The sequence below is a fragment of the Lolium rigidum genome, chromosome 2 (assembly GCF_022539505.1).
Source record: "Lolium rigidum isolate FL_2022 chromosome 2, APGP_CSIRO_Lrig_0.1, whole genome shotgun sequence".
NCBI classification, from domain to species: domain Eukaryota; kingdom Viridiplantae; phylum Streptophyta; class Magnoliopsida; order Poales; family Poaceae; genus Lolium; species Lolium rigidum.
The window spans coordinates 73,840,466-73,855,699 of record NC_061509.1 but is presented as its reverse complement, the minus strand read 5'-3'; the positions used below and the strand labels follow the sequence as shown (position 1 = coordinate 73,855,699).

The following is a 15,234-nucleotide window of genomic DNA, read 5'->3' as shown; positions in this document are numbered from 1 at the left end:
CCACGTACGCGCGGGATCTCCCTCCCCACTGCAACGCCAACCAAGTGCAATGATTCCCCCTCCCTCCCGCAAACCCAAAAGCAGAAAGATAAAGCATTATCACGTCACGCCCATCCTCCACCTAATCGTGTCCTAATCCGCCCAGCTCCCTCCATCCTCTCGATCGAATTCGAAAAAAACAAAGCCGCATCGAGAGCAGCGGCCGATCCAACCTGGTGGTTCTAGGGTTAGGGTTTGCTGCGGCGGCGGCGGCGGCGGGTTCGGGGACCGGTGCGTGCGTGCGCGTCCTCTTCCTTCGGCGGCGAGCCTGATGCTATGCTGCTAGGCTGCGGCTCGCTCTCCTCGTGGGTGCGCCGCCTCGTCGCCTGCGTGGGGTACGACTCCTCCCCTCTCTACCTCTGGTGCCCCTCTATCTGATTGTAGGAGGGGCTTAGATCGATGCGCCCGTTTGATTCCGATGATTTGAGTGATTATCGCTAGTCTAGCAGTGAGCTGCGATGAGACCTGGCCGATTGTAGGCAGTTCGATGCTGCAGCGCCTGATTCGATGCAATTCGTTTATGCTAGTGGTACCAATCTGGGATACTCTATCTCTGTTTGGATTTTTTGCATATATCTTCGTTTCTACATGTGCATTTTACGTCTCATTGTTTGCTTTCTTTTTTGATAAGAAGGGTCTTCTCCCTCATTTCCATTAATAGAAACCAAGCATTCTATGACATGTAGGTCAATCAAAGTATAGTTATGATATTACCGCAATGATTTCTGTCTTGATTGTGCATTTACCATTTCACCGTTCACTTTCTTTTTAATATGAGAGGGATCTTCTCCCAGACATCCACTAATAGAAACCAACCATTAGTCTACAAGCTATTGTCAGTCAGAGATAATTGGTTAGCATGAGGGGCAAGTTGTTTGAAGACGACTTGAATGACTGCTTCATATGGTGTCATGTCTTTTTGTTCGCGGCCATCACCTGCCCAAAGAATGTTCCGTGGTTTTCCAGCAATGCTGTTTGCAGACTGATTTTTTTTTTTTTGCTGCTGATAGATTCCTTGTAGCTCCTTTTTCTTTCCTGGCCCTGAAGCTTCCAAACAGTGGCTTTCTAGGGAGGTTTAGCATAAAGCTGCTTGCACAACACAGAAACCTGAATCGATGTTTCACCTGCTCAAGTTATAGTCAAGTTTGTATTTGCTTGAGTATATCCCTGTAACTGGTTTCTCAGATTGGCTTTTATTTCTTAATTATCTTAAACTTAAGAATTTGAGTATGCCATGGACCATGGTTTTTAAGGCGTCCCTAAGACGATGCTTAAGTGGCGCTTACTGCGTTAAAAGCCATGCCATGGAGTACTATCAATGATACTCCCTCCGTCCCATGAAACATGTCGAAGGTTTGTCAAAATTCGGATGTAACTATATACTACTTGGTGTCTAGATACAGCCAAATTTAGACAAATCTTAGACATGTTTCATGGGACGGAGGGAGTAGTTTTGTTCCCTGCAAAGAGAGCTAACCCCTTGATAGAGAAGTGCGATGGAGTACTCATGTTTACCATGCCTATGAATATGAATATGGTTATTTATGAAGACTTCATAAGCCCCAAATCAAGCCATTTATGAATGTTATAATTAAGGAGTATGTGTGGGTTGGAGGAACGGGTTGCGAGCTGGGGCAAACCCTCCCCCCCCCCCCTATGCTAGAATTTTTTTTTGTGATAGCACCCCTAGATAATGTGTGGTGTGACTCTTAATTTGCTTACGAATTGCCTACGTATGTGCAGATCCAGTATAAGCAGCGCCTTTTCCATGGCTCAGGATCAGAATCAAATGAATACTCCTTTTCCCGGTTTAAGTGTACATAGAGTTATAATAGGTTGGTCTGTGGTAGATGGGAATACCATTACACTCGTTTGTAGATAATACTCCCTCCGTTTCTTGATATAAGGTGTAGTTTTTCCAAAAAAAGCTCCAAAATATAAGGTGTATTGCGTAGAACCACTCATTTGGACAATTTTTTACGGATTTGATTGCATTTTCTTAGCTCATGCAAACTCCTCTATTTTCTCAAAGCAATAATTCAGTCGTAATCTTGCCCAAAACTCGTGTAACTTGCCCTCAATGTGCGTTTCTTAATTTCAGTGCCAAAAACTATACGCACTATATCTAGGAACGGAGGGAGTATACATATAATGATTAATGCATAGGTTAGATTTTGTTAATGCTCTATTTTACGGGTTCTTGCTTGCCTCAGTTCCAGGATATCTTCACATTGTGCACATGTTTCATGTAATTAGAATGCATAAATCGGGCAGCTACTGTAAAAACTTGATATAGGCCTGCAGTGATATTGATCTCAGAATAGGTTTCACACAAGCTTTTTCCTGTTTTCTTTTGTTTCTGCAACTTCTCTTAAATGCATGGTTCTAATCATTTTTTGGTCAATCCTGGTTTGCAACAGAGCAGAAATTGTTTTGGATGTGCGAAGTCTACTCCTATAACAGCTGTTGATGAGCCCTCGAAAGGTCTAAGAATTCAAGGGCGCTCGATAAAACGTCGTAGTTTGTCTGAAGATTTCTGGAGCACAAGTCCACGCGAAATGGAGAACAGTGCCTTGCAGTCACAACGTAGTATGTCTTCCATCAGCACAGCAGCACAATCTAGTGACCAGCATGGAGCTGGAAGTAGCAGCAACCCAAATGAGTTTGTAAATCAAGGTAAAACATCTAACAATCCATATACTTTCAGTCAGTAGCATGGTGTGTTCGTGCTTAAGAATTTCTTTGTCTAATAATGATGGTCATAGCAATTGTAGAAGATACAAATAGAAGATGCATGTTAGATTTGTTCGTAAATAATAATCTTATATTTGGTTATAGGCAGTAGTTATTGCTGACTTCATGATGATGCTATAATGATAAGTAATTACTGTTGTTACCTGTGCTTTATGATCTTGAAAATAAAGTCATGAAAATGTTACTAGCTGAATTTACACCTTTTGAGGTAAGGATACTCAACTGCTGACAGTGGCTACTGAGCCAAACCACTAGTTTCTCTGATCTTTTGACTTTCCTGACCTCACTCAACTGCCAAAAGTGGCTACTTAGCCAAGCAGCTACTTTCGCTGATCTTTTGATTTTCCTATCTGTAAAATTACAGGTCTTCTACTATGGAACCAGACTAGACAGCAGTGGGTCGGAAACAGGCGGGTTAATAATTCTCAGCGTCAACAGACTCGGGAACCAAAAATAGGGTAACTTTCATGCATTTTTTTTAATGGAGCCTCAAGATCCTGAATAGTCAGAAGATTTTGAAATAATGAATACAGTCTAGTAGTATATATATCATAGTATATTGAAAATACCTTACCTTCATGAAGATGTGTGTACACAATCTCTCGCATTCTCATGCCCAGTAGTTATCATAAGTCGTGCCACATTATGGTAGTGACTAGTGGATTCTCTGAAATATCGTATGAACGACGACAGTTAGCCATCAGTTATAGTTACGGGTGGTGTGTTTTTGCTACACTGTTTGAGAGTGTCGCTGGCCCCTTGATGATGATGCATGTGCATGTTGACTGTAGTTGGAATGCTACATATGAGAGCCTGCTAGGAAGCACCAAGATATTCGCACAGCCGATCCCTCTTGGCGTAAGATCTCGTGCAAAACTGCATACCGTCTCACTCTTCCGCACCTATCTCCCGCAAAACAACATATTTACTTTGTGGTCGGTTTTGCAATGGCAGGAAATGGTAGATTTCCTCGTGGATGGCTGGGAGCAGGAGGGCCTCTATGATTAGTTGCTTGGTTAAAAAGGGTGTCTTGTTGTTTGAGTTCTCGTTGTTAATCCCTGGAATGTTGTTTTATCAAAGCGTGTGGGTGATGATTGTGTATTGTCCTCGTGGCAGGATGGCATCCCTCATAAGTAAATGTAACATATATTTGTCCTACAAACTGTGTTCATTTATGTTAAACATTGTTGCCTCCCCCCTGCGTAGTTTCTTTGCTTCTCTGCTAGTGTCGACACATAATTGCTAGTGTCGAATCTGTCTTTTTTTCCTTAGTCGCTACCAGAAGGTTATGGAAGTGTTCGCCTTCCTTCCAGACTTCCAGATGCCTCTCCGGGCTTCTGTTGCCTTGCCTTGCCTGCCTCCTTTATAATGGAACCAGCTCTGCCTCCCGACGCAGAGTGACCAAAGCTCACCGGCACACCGCACACTTCAATTAACTGTGCAGAGTTTGTTACAGTAAATATGGCTGTAGTTCGCCTGTGCTTCAGCAAGGCCCTTGCCGGCCGTGCGCCAGCTCTGGTGAGGCCAGCGGCAGCCAGTTCTCACGGAGGCCTGAACCTTCGGTCCCTCTTCTCGTCCGAGGCAGCCGACGGCACCGGCAAGACGAGCCATCATGAGGTCGCTGTGGCAGACCGTTCAGGCCCCAACACCGCTAGCCATTGGCCGTGGAGAGACCTCCGAGTCCGAGACTTGGTCCCGTTCCGCCTGGTCGACGGTACATAGTGGGCTTTACCTCGTACTACTACTCCTTATCAAGATGAACTGAAACTGCCTGTGACGCTGCCGCCTATTGAAGTACAGGCCTCGGGAGCGCGCTGTCGCATGTCGCGGAGACGCTGAGCCGGCCGCTGGAGCGGCTGCGGCCGCTGCTGGGGAAGGTGCGGGAGGACGAGGAGGTCTACCGGCTGCGGTTCGAGGTGCCGGGGCTGGGTAAAGACGACGTGCGGGTCACGGTGGAGGACGGCGCGCTGGTCATCCGGGGCGAGAAGACGGTGCGGGATGAGGGTGGTGGCGACGGCGGCGAATGGTGGTCGGCGAGCAGCTACGGGTGCTACCACGCGAGCCTGCTCCTCCCGGAGGACGCGCGGGTGGACGGGATCACGGCGGAGGTGAAGGACGGAGTGCTGTACGTGTCGGTGCCGCGTGTCCCCGGTAGGGAGAGGAACGTCACCGAGGTGGAGGTCCGGTGAGGACTGCAGTCGGCCACCGCATAGGAAGGCTGGAAACAGCAGAACAGATTCTCAAAAAAAAAAATGAACATATTTAGCACTGCTGACCTCCCTCCCTCAAAAACCAAAAATTGTACTCGTAGATGTAGTTTTTTTTTCCAAGAAATCCCCCGACCTGCTAATAATCATCAACTGTATTACAAATTGGTACTCAGACACCTAGCGATGACTACAGACACTAGCATTAGTCGAAGGCACACCGTTGTCCTCGTCCCTCCACCGCTTGAAGTCAGGCAAAGTTTATCGTAGTAGAACTTGTTTTAGTAGACAAACGTGGGAAGAAGTCGTGCTAAGGTACCAAAGGACCAGCGTGCAAGAGAAGAAACCATCGCCAATGATGAAAGTCGTAGATCGGAAAAGACTAACATGAAATCACACCAACAAACAGGAAAACCGACAGGGCCATAGGAGACCCAGCGAGCACACAACTCCACGCGCCCCCGTCAGCGCTAGATGCACCACCGGAGCGAGGATAGGGCGGTCTAGGAGAAACTTATTCTAACTTCAGGATGTAGCCGCCGCCTCACCATCTCAAAAAAGAGACTCAAAAACAAATTAAATTAAGAACGAAAACTCTCTACCAGCGAGGGATCGTGGTCCGCCACACCTCCAAGACTCCAATGCCACCAGAGACGAAGCAGACCTACGGTATCGCTGGCGAGGACAAAACCTAGATGGGTTTTATTGCTTTTTCCGCCGCCAAATGGTTTTTTTTCCGCTGCACGTACCGGTTTGCCAAACTCGTAGTCGTAGCTGACTGTCTTCACTCCTCGCTAGTGAGTGAATGTCCGTTTGACCAGGCCAGGGTTAGGTTAACGTCTTAACTTAGACTATATGTTACTAGTCTAAGTTGCTACTTTTATGTAATAGTAGTGGGTAGTAACTTATACTCCATTCGAAGGCTTAAGGTCTATATTTTTTCAGAAAGTCAAATGAAGTAAAGTTTGACCAAACTTTTAGAAGAATTTATGAACAAATATGATATTTTGTAGGTACCATATAAAATATATTTCATTATCTATCTAATGATATTGATTTTGTACTTTTCATGTTAATGATTTTTTATAAAAATTTAGTCAAACTTAACATAGTTTGACTTTCTGGAAAAAAATTAGGCCTTAAGCCTTGGATGGAGGTACTATATGGTACTACCTCCGTTTCAAGGAATAAGGCGCCCTCGTTTTACGAGCTTTTTGTTTGACCAAAAATTACTTCAAATAGATAAGAATTATTTGTATTAAATTAGTATCATTAAAAAGTGTTTTTCAATACGAATCCAACGATACTAATTACATATAATATAATTAAGATTTTGTTGTTTAATTTTTATGGTCAAAGTTCGTCTTGGAATACGCGTGCGCCTTATTCCTTGAAACGGAGGTAGTATCATGCATTGTGTCATTTATTATGTTATAGATTCATGTTACTTTGAGGTGTGTGATGTTATGGTAGTTACTGTATCAGCTCACTTTTTTTTTTATTTATTAGCATGTCATGGCACCAAAATGTTCTGAGATGTGTGCTCCCACTATGAGTAGTTTAAGGACTGTGCGCGAAGTATACGACAATTCAGCCTTGCTTGCTTCTCAGTTGTGCTAATCACGGCCAATAAGTCTGTCCAGATTGAGTACTTGAAAATCCATAATTTAGCTTACTGGAAAGGAAAGCTGTAGCTAAGCAGTACCGTGAGGTGAACAAAGAATTCATAGTAAGACTCGTTACCAATAAGTGTCTCCAGCAGAACACTTGTAGGCGCTGTTCATCTCCCGCAGACTAGCAGTGTTCTACACGAGTGACAGCGCGAGTTGTACGCAGGTGTGAACTCCCCTGTCGCCCACCGGGTGAGCACCGACGGCGACGTGCTGTGTTGATCGGAAATTTTATTCCCGCATCAGCATCAGAAAATGTCCATGAGCAGCTCGCCTCGGAACGCACCGAGGGCCGATTTTTCCAGTGCTTTCTTCGATTACTATCGCCGGTCGTCGTCGCCGGGGACGAAAGAGACCCCCGGGACTGAATCTTCAACAAGCGGAAAACGCATGGAACGCCGCGACACACGCCGTTTCAGCTACTCCAAAACATTTACTGCGCCAGATTTTGGAGAGGTTAAAAGGAGCAGATTATTTTGGAGTAGCCTGCAAAATTTGGAACGAGATCCTCTGACGTAAACGAAAGAACTGCAGAGGGAAGTAAACGAGTTTCGTTCGTTCGATCTGGTTCCAACGGTAGCTGGTCCGATTCCTGGAAACGCAGCGCAGCACCCAAGGCCCAGCCCAACTCAGAAGCATACCGTTTCCCTCACCGCGTTGACCATGGAGTAGCTCAAGCTCCGCTCATCGCCGTAGATCGACCGCCTCGCCGCAGCTCCCCTCACCGATCGAATCCAGCTGGTGGCGCGTGTCCACGCCTCCGCCTCCGATCCTCCAACGGTTCTGACGCCGTCAAGCTGGACCTCTGTTTCCGCCGCTGTTCCACATGATAGCACCGTCCTCAAAGAGGATTCCGCCGCCATTGCTCGTGTTGGCCGTGTCCTCTAGGTGGATGGTGATTCCGGCGATGTCATCTTCAGATGATTTTGGAATTGAAATCTACGCCAAACAGCAGTGCCAAAAATTGCATAGTGTGCATAGTCTCAAGTCTGAACTTATTCAGTGTTGTTAACTGAATAGGAAACTGCATGAACTAAACTGAATTGCTTGGGAATTGCAACAACTAGTAAAGAATTAAGGCTGGCCATAATGCTAGTATCATAGCTAGTATCATGCATATTGGTCCCACAAAAATGATGATGTGGCAGCTAATTAAGGAGGAGAGAGAGGATTAGAGTAACATAGGTGGATACTGTATCATAGCACATATCACAAGAAAATTTAATGCCAAACAAATCTTGTACACAAATTTGCATTGAGATTCTAAAAAACAATAAATATAGCATAGCTATGATACTACTCTATGATACTACCCACTATAGAGATAGTATCATACACAAATATCATATGCATGATACTACTACATGATACTTACCACTATGACCAGCCTAATAGCTATAGACATGATATAGAACTGCAACAACTGAACTGAACTGAACGGAATTGCGAGACGTCAACTGAATTCCAAGAACTGAACTTAATTGGAACACTGGAGCAAGAAAGCAAAAGAGCAAATGCCAACAGAAAGTTGCAGTCTTTTATATTGTAAACTGAGAAATCTTGTGCAGGTCAGCTTCCAAAAAATTGTGCAAGCAAGTACTACGGCGTCCATGACATCAGTAATATAGTCATCTGTGATAGGTCACTACAGGAATGGCACGAGGTGCCGACGGCCCTGCTCGACCATGCCCTAATGGCCCTGTGACGGCGTCATGTCTATGCCGATGGCCACGTGGGCTCTGCCGAGGCGGACCTTCCCCGAGGGGCTACGCCGACGGCAACCCTCGGCATAGTGTACGCCGATGACATCTCCAGGCTAGGCCGAGGGCACGCGGCTGTCGACACGTACACCGTGACATTCCAGAGATGGGTCCCTGCAAATTTAATAAAGAAGTGAGCTCAAATCCTTTCTGTCCAGTGTAGCTTAGCCAAAATGCCCAAGCTTTATCTGAATTCCTGTAGATTGCACCATCTCCCCCTCCTTGACGTTGGAAATCAGGCTACAGCGATTTACCTGAGAATGAAAAAACAGAGCAGCGCATCCGCTCCAGGTCCAGCGATCTCGACATGGCGATCTCGTTCTTCCCGCCGTTTCTTCCCTCTCTGACTTCTCGCGCCATTTTCTGTATTCTGGCGCCTTTTACTCAGCTGGAGCGGGTCGTTTCCCTCTCAGGTTCGCTAGATTGGGCCTTGGGCCGACTGCTAGGCTGCTTTTCCAGGAATCGGACCAGCTGCCGTTGGAACCAGTTCGGACGAACGAAACTCGTTTACTTCCCTCTGCAGTTGTTTCGTTTACGTCAGAGGATCTTGTTCCCAAAATTTGATGTGAAAACATAGTGCCGAGATTTCTTCCGGCGAGAGAAGGAAGTCTGTTCAAAGATTTTGCTGATTCGCCTCGGGAATTGCTGGCGCCGCAGCTGGGAACTTGGGATCGCTCTTTCCCCGTATCCCGTTCTAGAACTGACAGACTGACACTGACGGCGCGGGCCATCTCCCGCCGTGAAGGGACAGGTGCGGCGGATCGGGATGCGTAGCCGACGCTTGATGCGGAACGCGCCACGTCGTCGCGGATCTTGCCCTGGGGGCCACGGATCCTTTGACAGGTCACGGCCAACAGCGGCTGGTCGCGTACACACAAAACACTCCTGTATTTATGATGTCATTTTTCTTCTTCGCGTATCAAGGATTGGGCATCGGGAAGGTCGTTTCTCTCAAGCTTAAAGTAAAGGTAAAACAGGCCGAATGTGTATATGTTTGCGTTGGACTACGGATACATTATAGAATGTGTATTTCTATTATCTATGTAAGGACGAGGAGTAGACCTAGCGGATAGAACTATTTTATCATTTTACCTTTACTTTATGATACTTCCTTCGATAAATAACAATTATCGTGGATGGGAGGGAGTAGAAAATATTATTTATTGCTGGAGAATACCGAAAAACATCATTCATTCATGGAAATAAAAAAGTATATGCAGTGAACGCTTCCTCGTCGAAGGCTTTGTCACCTGGATCGGGATCCATATCGCCTAAGGCCACTAGCAACTCCTATTCTTCCTCATCCGAGTCGAGGGTGATGATGCGCCTAAGTAGCCGGCCGAATGAAGGCTACACTAGTGGAAAACAGGCCTAATGTCGCGGGTCGTATGACCCTTTTGTCGCGGGCGGCCAGCCGCGACAAAGGAGGCGCGACAAAAGGTCCCCCTTTTGTCGCGGGTCGCTTACGACCCGCGACATAAGGTCCACCACGTGGCCGTCGCGGGGCGCGCAGGGGACAGGCCCTTTTGTCGCCCTCAACATCACCAGGGTTATCTTTTCTGATCTTATACCGCAATGCACCACATATCGGACATTTATTCAAATTCTCGTACTTCTCACCGCGGTAGAGGATACAGTCATTAATGCATGCATGTATCTTCTGCACATCTAATCCTAGAGGGCGAGACAAGCTTCTTTGCTTCATATGTACCGACGAGCAATTCATTATTTCTTGGAAACGACTTCTTTAATATTATCATCAATTTCTCAAATCCCGAGTCGACCACACCGACCTCTGCCTTCCATTTCAGCAATTCCAATATGCTACCCAGCTTTCTATGCCCATCTTCACAACCTGGGTACAACAATTTGTGGTGGCCCTCTAACATCTTGTCGAACCGCAACCTCTCCTTATCCGTGCCACGGTCTCTTCTTGCATCAGAAATGGCCCGACGAAGATCATCATCAACAGGATCATCTGATGCCTGTTCTTCACCTCCTTCTTCTTCATTATCGTCCATTGCGGTATCATCGCATTCAGAGAACATAGATCAGTACTGCTCATCATTATCTTCTTCTTCATCGCCGTCTTCCATCATAACCCCTTCTTCTCCGTGCTTGGTCCAAACATTATAGCTGAACATGAATCCAAACCGAAGCAGGTGGCTCTTAATGTCTCTTGAGCAAGAGTAATCCTTCTCGTTCTTACATTTTAGACATGGACAGCACATAAAACCTTGCTTCGACTTGTTGGCCTCGGCCACAAGCAGGAAAGAATTCACATCCTCTCTGAAAGCGGGGGCACATCGGTTACCGTACATCCATGGATGACTCATTTGCATCATAAGTACAATTATATATGTATCAGATGCAATTACCTTGCTAAAATTAATTAGTATTGTACGGACTATGTATATATATACGAGGAAATAGTTGCTAACCTTTTAGGATCAAAAACAGGAGAAATCTTATCAAATAAAATCAAGTGGCATCCCTCTCACAAGCATTCCATTAAACACCTCTTGTGCACATGTAGAAAAAATGAGCTAGCATACACCTCCACCTTACGGCCCGCGACAAAAGGGATGCCGGTAGGAAGCGCCAACCCTCAGACCCCTTTTGTCGCGGGTCGTGATACGGCCCGCGACAAAAGGGCGCGACAAAAGCCTGCCCACTCCACATGGTTTCGGGGCGACGTGGCCAGGCCATTTGTCGCGGGTGCAGGCGCGCCCGCGACAAAAGGCTCCCACGAAAGCCCTGTTTTCCACTAGTGCTACGTTGCAGGCGTTCTCGATGACGTCCTACGTCCTTGACGGTGCGGCTGGGCCTTGACTGGAACACGATACGCTCGGCCATGTTCTTCTCTGGTGATGGGTGCTCGTCTTTGAAATGGTTCAGCGCCGCCTCTCGCTCCTCACGAAATAGCGTCGTCCAGTGGCCAACGTTGTCTTTAATTTGGGTGGAGCCACATCGCTTGCTTCTGCTTGCGGTGGAAGACCTTGTGGTCACATTGGGTATTAACTTTTTTTTGGAATTTCCTCCCGCCCGTCTAGGCTGCGGAGTGCGCCACCGCGTCGCTCTTGCTCCTCCCGCACCGACTGCCTCGTACCGCGGACCGTGCCAAAAGGAAGTGCCATCATGCATGTCGCATGACACAGCCCTCCCGTTCATAAAAGATTTTCCCCTCTCCCTACCAATCTAGCCCAGTTCCCCTCTCCCATCTTGATATGCAACTACAGAGTAGCTCGCGATGTCCGCCAACCTTTGGGACCTCCGCAAGGCCTGCCATGGCGATGACACCGCACGCACGCAACTCTCCAGGTGCGTCCGCGACGAGAGCGAAGCTCGTGGCACGACCCAGAGTGGTGGTCGCGGGGTCCATGCAGGTGAGGCGAGGAGGGTGTCGTTGATGGCGCTGTTGGACAGGAGGGTTGCAACAACTAGTGTGTGTTTTCTTTCTAAGAAAGAAAAGAGAAATTTTACGGAATAAAATCTAGCATGCGTCTCGCGTCTCCCTATCGGATTCGTGTGTTTCCACGGTTGAAATCGAGTATCGATGCACATTGCAAACAACCAACTAATGCTGATAGAGTTTTGAACAAATTATAAGAGGGGTGGATTTCTGAATTTCCATCACAATTGTGATTTCTTTTTTGCAATTTACTCGGCTTAAATAGAGGCGAGCTAACTTTCATCTACCTTCTGGATGACCACCATGTCCGCCCATTCATTCATGGCTCATGCTTTTTCGAGCCAACACATTTTGGGACGGAGGAAGCACGTGTTAACAAGAACAATAGTATAGCCGGCAGTCGGCTATACTAATTTGTCACATATCTATAGTTAATTTATAGCTAGCATGTATAATAGTAAACTATAAAAGTATACTACTTTTACAATACGTGGTCTATCTTTTAGTCTCATATAGTGCCTAGAAGCACCTGTTAGAGTTGGCTATTAGGTAAGAGACCACTTCTTTTCTCTCTCCTAATCTCTCTTCTTCAACTAAACAAACTTATAATATTTTATTTTTTATAGCCAACTGACTATATCTTATTGTACCTGCTCTAATTATTTGCTACTACTTGCTCTAACTATAGTAGTACTCTGGACAGCGGAATCGCCAGCCACCGCATCACCAAAGATCGGCGTCCTACCCAAAAGTTCTGGTACTTCTTGATCGTGATCTCAGCCCATCGCCGTTAGCACATGCGCTGATTTCGTCATAATATTATCCTTTTGACAAAGCTCCATGCCATCTTCTTGGAAAAACAAAACTCCATGCTAGCTAGCGGAGCAACCATGGAGCTTTTCTCGACCTCTAGGGCTCCGTTCGAGCTTCCAAGCGTCGGACTCGGAACACCCTCCGTCGCCTCCGATAGAGCGGCCGTTTCGTCTCCCCCCTGAACATGCGGCACCTGATCCTGATGCAGCTCCCCTGGATGGCAATGGCGGGCTTCACGTTCCCAAGATCGGTCAGGACGTGGGCGCCCCTCGCCGAACACGCTGCGATCCACCTGGAGATCCACGACGACTAACCAGGCCACCACCTCCCTCTTCCACGGATGCATATGACCAGGTGCACTTCATTCGGCCACCAGCGCGTCGGCTCCAAGTTTCTCCCGTCGATTATCTCGCCAGCGATTAGCGAGGCGATTAAACAAGTACAATGATCGATCAAGTTGGTAATTAGAGAAGATCGCAGCCTGGCAGCATCGCCTAATCAAATCCGCGAGTAGCCGTATTATATCGGCAAGACGACGAGGGGGAGCGATCTTGTGCTCGCTGGAATTGATCCGGGCCACGCACCCGTCCCGCTGCGCTGGCAATGCATCTATGGTAAGCTGGATTTGGAAGGCAAAAACAAGAAAAAGAAAAACATAGCATTAGGATGTCTCGTTTAGAGTTATGGCAAATCGAAACATCTGTGCAATTACAATGCCGATAGAACGGGTAGCAGAGGGCAAAGGAGAAAAGAGAGGTTCGCTAGGGTTTCCATCGGCACTGCTGCCGGTCAGCCATTTTCCCATGGCCTTTCAGGCCTTGGTGGTACGACGGACCCGATCTTCCGCATGCATGAGGGTTTTTGAATCTTGGTTTAGGTTTTTCTCGTTTCATTTTGTGATGGTGAGGTCAGAATAAGGTTACTTCCGCTCTATCCACGTTCCAGTGGTACGGAGTGCACGTGAAGTACAGATGGGCATGGGCAGCCCAGCCCGGATGGTCCGAACCAACCCGACCTGAAAATTCCGGGTCGGGCCGAGCCAGGCTTGCGTGTCGGGTCGGGTTCGGACCTGAATTTGGACCCTGAAGGTTGGGCCGGGCCGAGCTCGAGCTCGAAGAAAACAAAAATTTAGCCTAGTTCGGACCGGACTTGTTGGGCCGGGCCGGGTTTGGGCCTGATTTGCAAGCCCGAATGTCGGGCCGGGCCAGGCTTGGGCCTGGGAAATTAGGTTCGGGCTTTCTCGGGCTTGGCCTGAAACCCGGCCAGGCCCGAGGAATGCCCAGGTGTAACGTGAAGTAGCCAGTCTAACGGTTTTTTCTAGGATCCGATCAGTTATCGTGTTCGTTGGTGTGGTTTCATGCCAGTATCTCCCGATCTACGGTTGTCGTTATTGGCGAGCGGTGGTCCTTCGACCTTACCACTGTGACTTCACATCTACTACAACAAGCTCGCTTACGACAAGTTTTGTCTAGTTCTTGTGATGGAGGGCGAAGACGACGTCGCATCTTCAACTGAAGCTAGTGTATGTAGTCGTCACTAGATGGTCTAATTAGCTAATTATAATTTTTATTATTATAGAGCTTTGTGTACCGTTGTTGATGATTTGATGAAAAAAACAAATGTTTGCAATATTTTTGTAAAATTTTGAAAAGATGGTGTAAGTTTTTTTAATTAAGTATAACACCACTGTTGAATGCCTTTCCGATGATCTACGAAGAATGCATTTCCGACTAGATAGATTTTAGAATGGAGAATCGAGAAAACGAACTTAGATTAGGATGTCCATATATAGCCTTTGGAATACCAACAAATCAAAACATGCAAGTGCAAAACAGTAAAATTTTGGAAAAAAGGGTATATGTCTTTTTTAAATTAAATCTAACTTCGTATTTAACCAATAAAAAGTCAATCTAGACCTTACGGATTGAAGTGCACCCAATTTCATGATCCAAATGTCATCCACACTCATAAATGTTTTAATGCTAAAATCTTCGAGATTCTACCTCCGCGGCAATGAGCTCCCGGGCCCCAGTAATGTGCATCGGCCATCACACGAAGGAAGTCCCACCGCCACTAAGCGCAGCAGCCGCGGCCCTCCAACCTAGATGGGGCCCAAATGGGCAGCCACCAGCCGCTCTGACCTAGCGCCGCTGCGCTGCCTCCCTACACCGCCACACGGCCCGCCGCTCCACCATACCGCCACCACGCCGTTGCGCCAGGAACGGCTGCCGCGCCAATTCTCTGCACGACCCAAAGAGACCACCTCTTCGCGCGAAGAGATGGAATTGGGGTGCGTCGTCCACACCCGCCGCTTTCCACGGCTAGGCGCCACCACCACCGCCGGCAGGGGCAACGGCTAGGGGATGCATGACCACGGTTCTTTTTGGCTAGGTTTCTATTGCGCCTTACCTATTCTACGCTTCAATAGAATTATAGTTTCTATCATTTGTCCCTTTAATTAGCATCTTAGAGAAAACATTACCCCCGCAGTTGAACATGAGAGGAGCAACGGGGTACGTCCTTTTCCTATGAGGAAAAAATAACCCTCTACATAACTAACTTTAATACCCACAACGGCT

At 47.0% G+C, this 15,234-nt stretch overlaps 2 protein-coding genes across 3 annotated transcripts; both read left to right on the top strand.

The window, feature by feature from the left end:
* The first annotated feature begins 268 nt into the window (after positions 1-268).
* On the top strand, positions 269-3,988 carry LOC124691956. 2 transcript variants are annotated; one of them, XM_047225245.1, is made up of 5 exons: positions 269-374; positions 2,460-2,715; positions 3,158-3,251; positions 3,585-3,651; positions 3,748-3,988. In XM_047225245.1, exons 2-5 carry the CDS (start codon positions 2,598-2,600, stop codon positions 3,799-3,801), a joined length of 333 nt encoding a protein of 110 aa, XP_047081201.1. In that variant the 5' UTR covers positions 269-374; positions 2,460-2,597; the 3' UTR covers positions 3,802-3,988. The 2 variants fall into 2 exon arrangements, with proteins under 2 accessions (XP_047081201.1, XP_047081200.1); XM_047225244.1 differs by having other exon boundaries at positions 272-374; positions 2,465-2,715.
* A 215-nt stretch (positions 3,989-4,203) lies between these two features.
* LOC124686716 (23.6 kDa heat shock protein, mitochondrial) lies at positions 4,204-5,118 on the top strand. Its single transcript, XM_047220616.1, has 2 exons — positions 4,204-4,507; positions 4,594-5,118. The coding sequence occupies exons 1-2, from the start codon at positions 4,255-4,257 to the stop codon at positions 4,980-4,982; spliced, it is 642 nt and encodes a 213-aa protein (XP_047076572.1). The 5' UTR covers positions 4,204-4,254; the 3' UTR covers positions 4,983-5,118.
* The last annotated feature ends 10,116 nt before the right edge of the window (positions 5,119-15,234 follow it).

Bases quoted from the DNA above. Each gene is read 5' to 3' on its own strand.
- LOC124691956 (XM_047225244.1), top strand. From the start codon at position 316: ATGCTGCTAGGCTGCGGCTCGCTCTCCTCGTGGGTGCGCCGCCTCGTC. The intron at 375-2,464 runs GTACGACTCCTC...GCAACAGAGCAG, and splicing joins CGCCTCGTCGCCTGCGTGGG to AAATTGTTTTGGATGTGCGA. The intron at 2,716-3,157 runs GTAAAACATCTA...GTAAAATTACAG, and splicing joins AAATGAGTTTGTAAATCAAG to GTCTTCTACTATGGAACCAG.
- LOC124686716 (XM_047220616.1), top strand. From the start codon at position 4,255: ATGGCTGTAGTTCGCCTGTGCTTCAGCAAGGCCCTTGCCGGCCGTGCG. The intron at 4,508-4,593 runs GTACATAGTGGG...ATTGAAGTACAG, and splicing joins CCCGTTCCGCCTGGTCGACG to GCCTCGGGAGCGCGCTGTCG.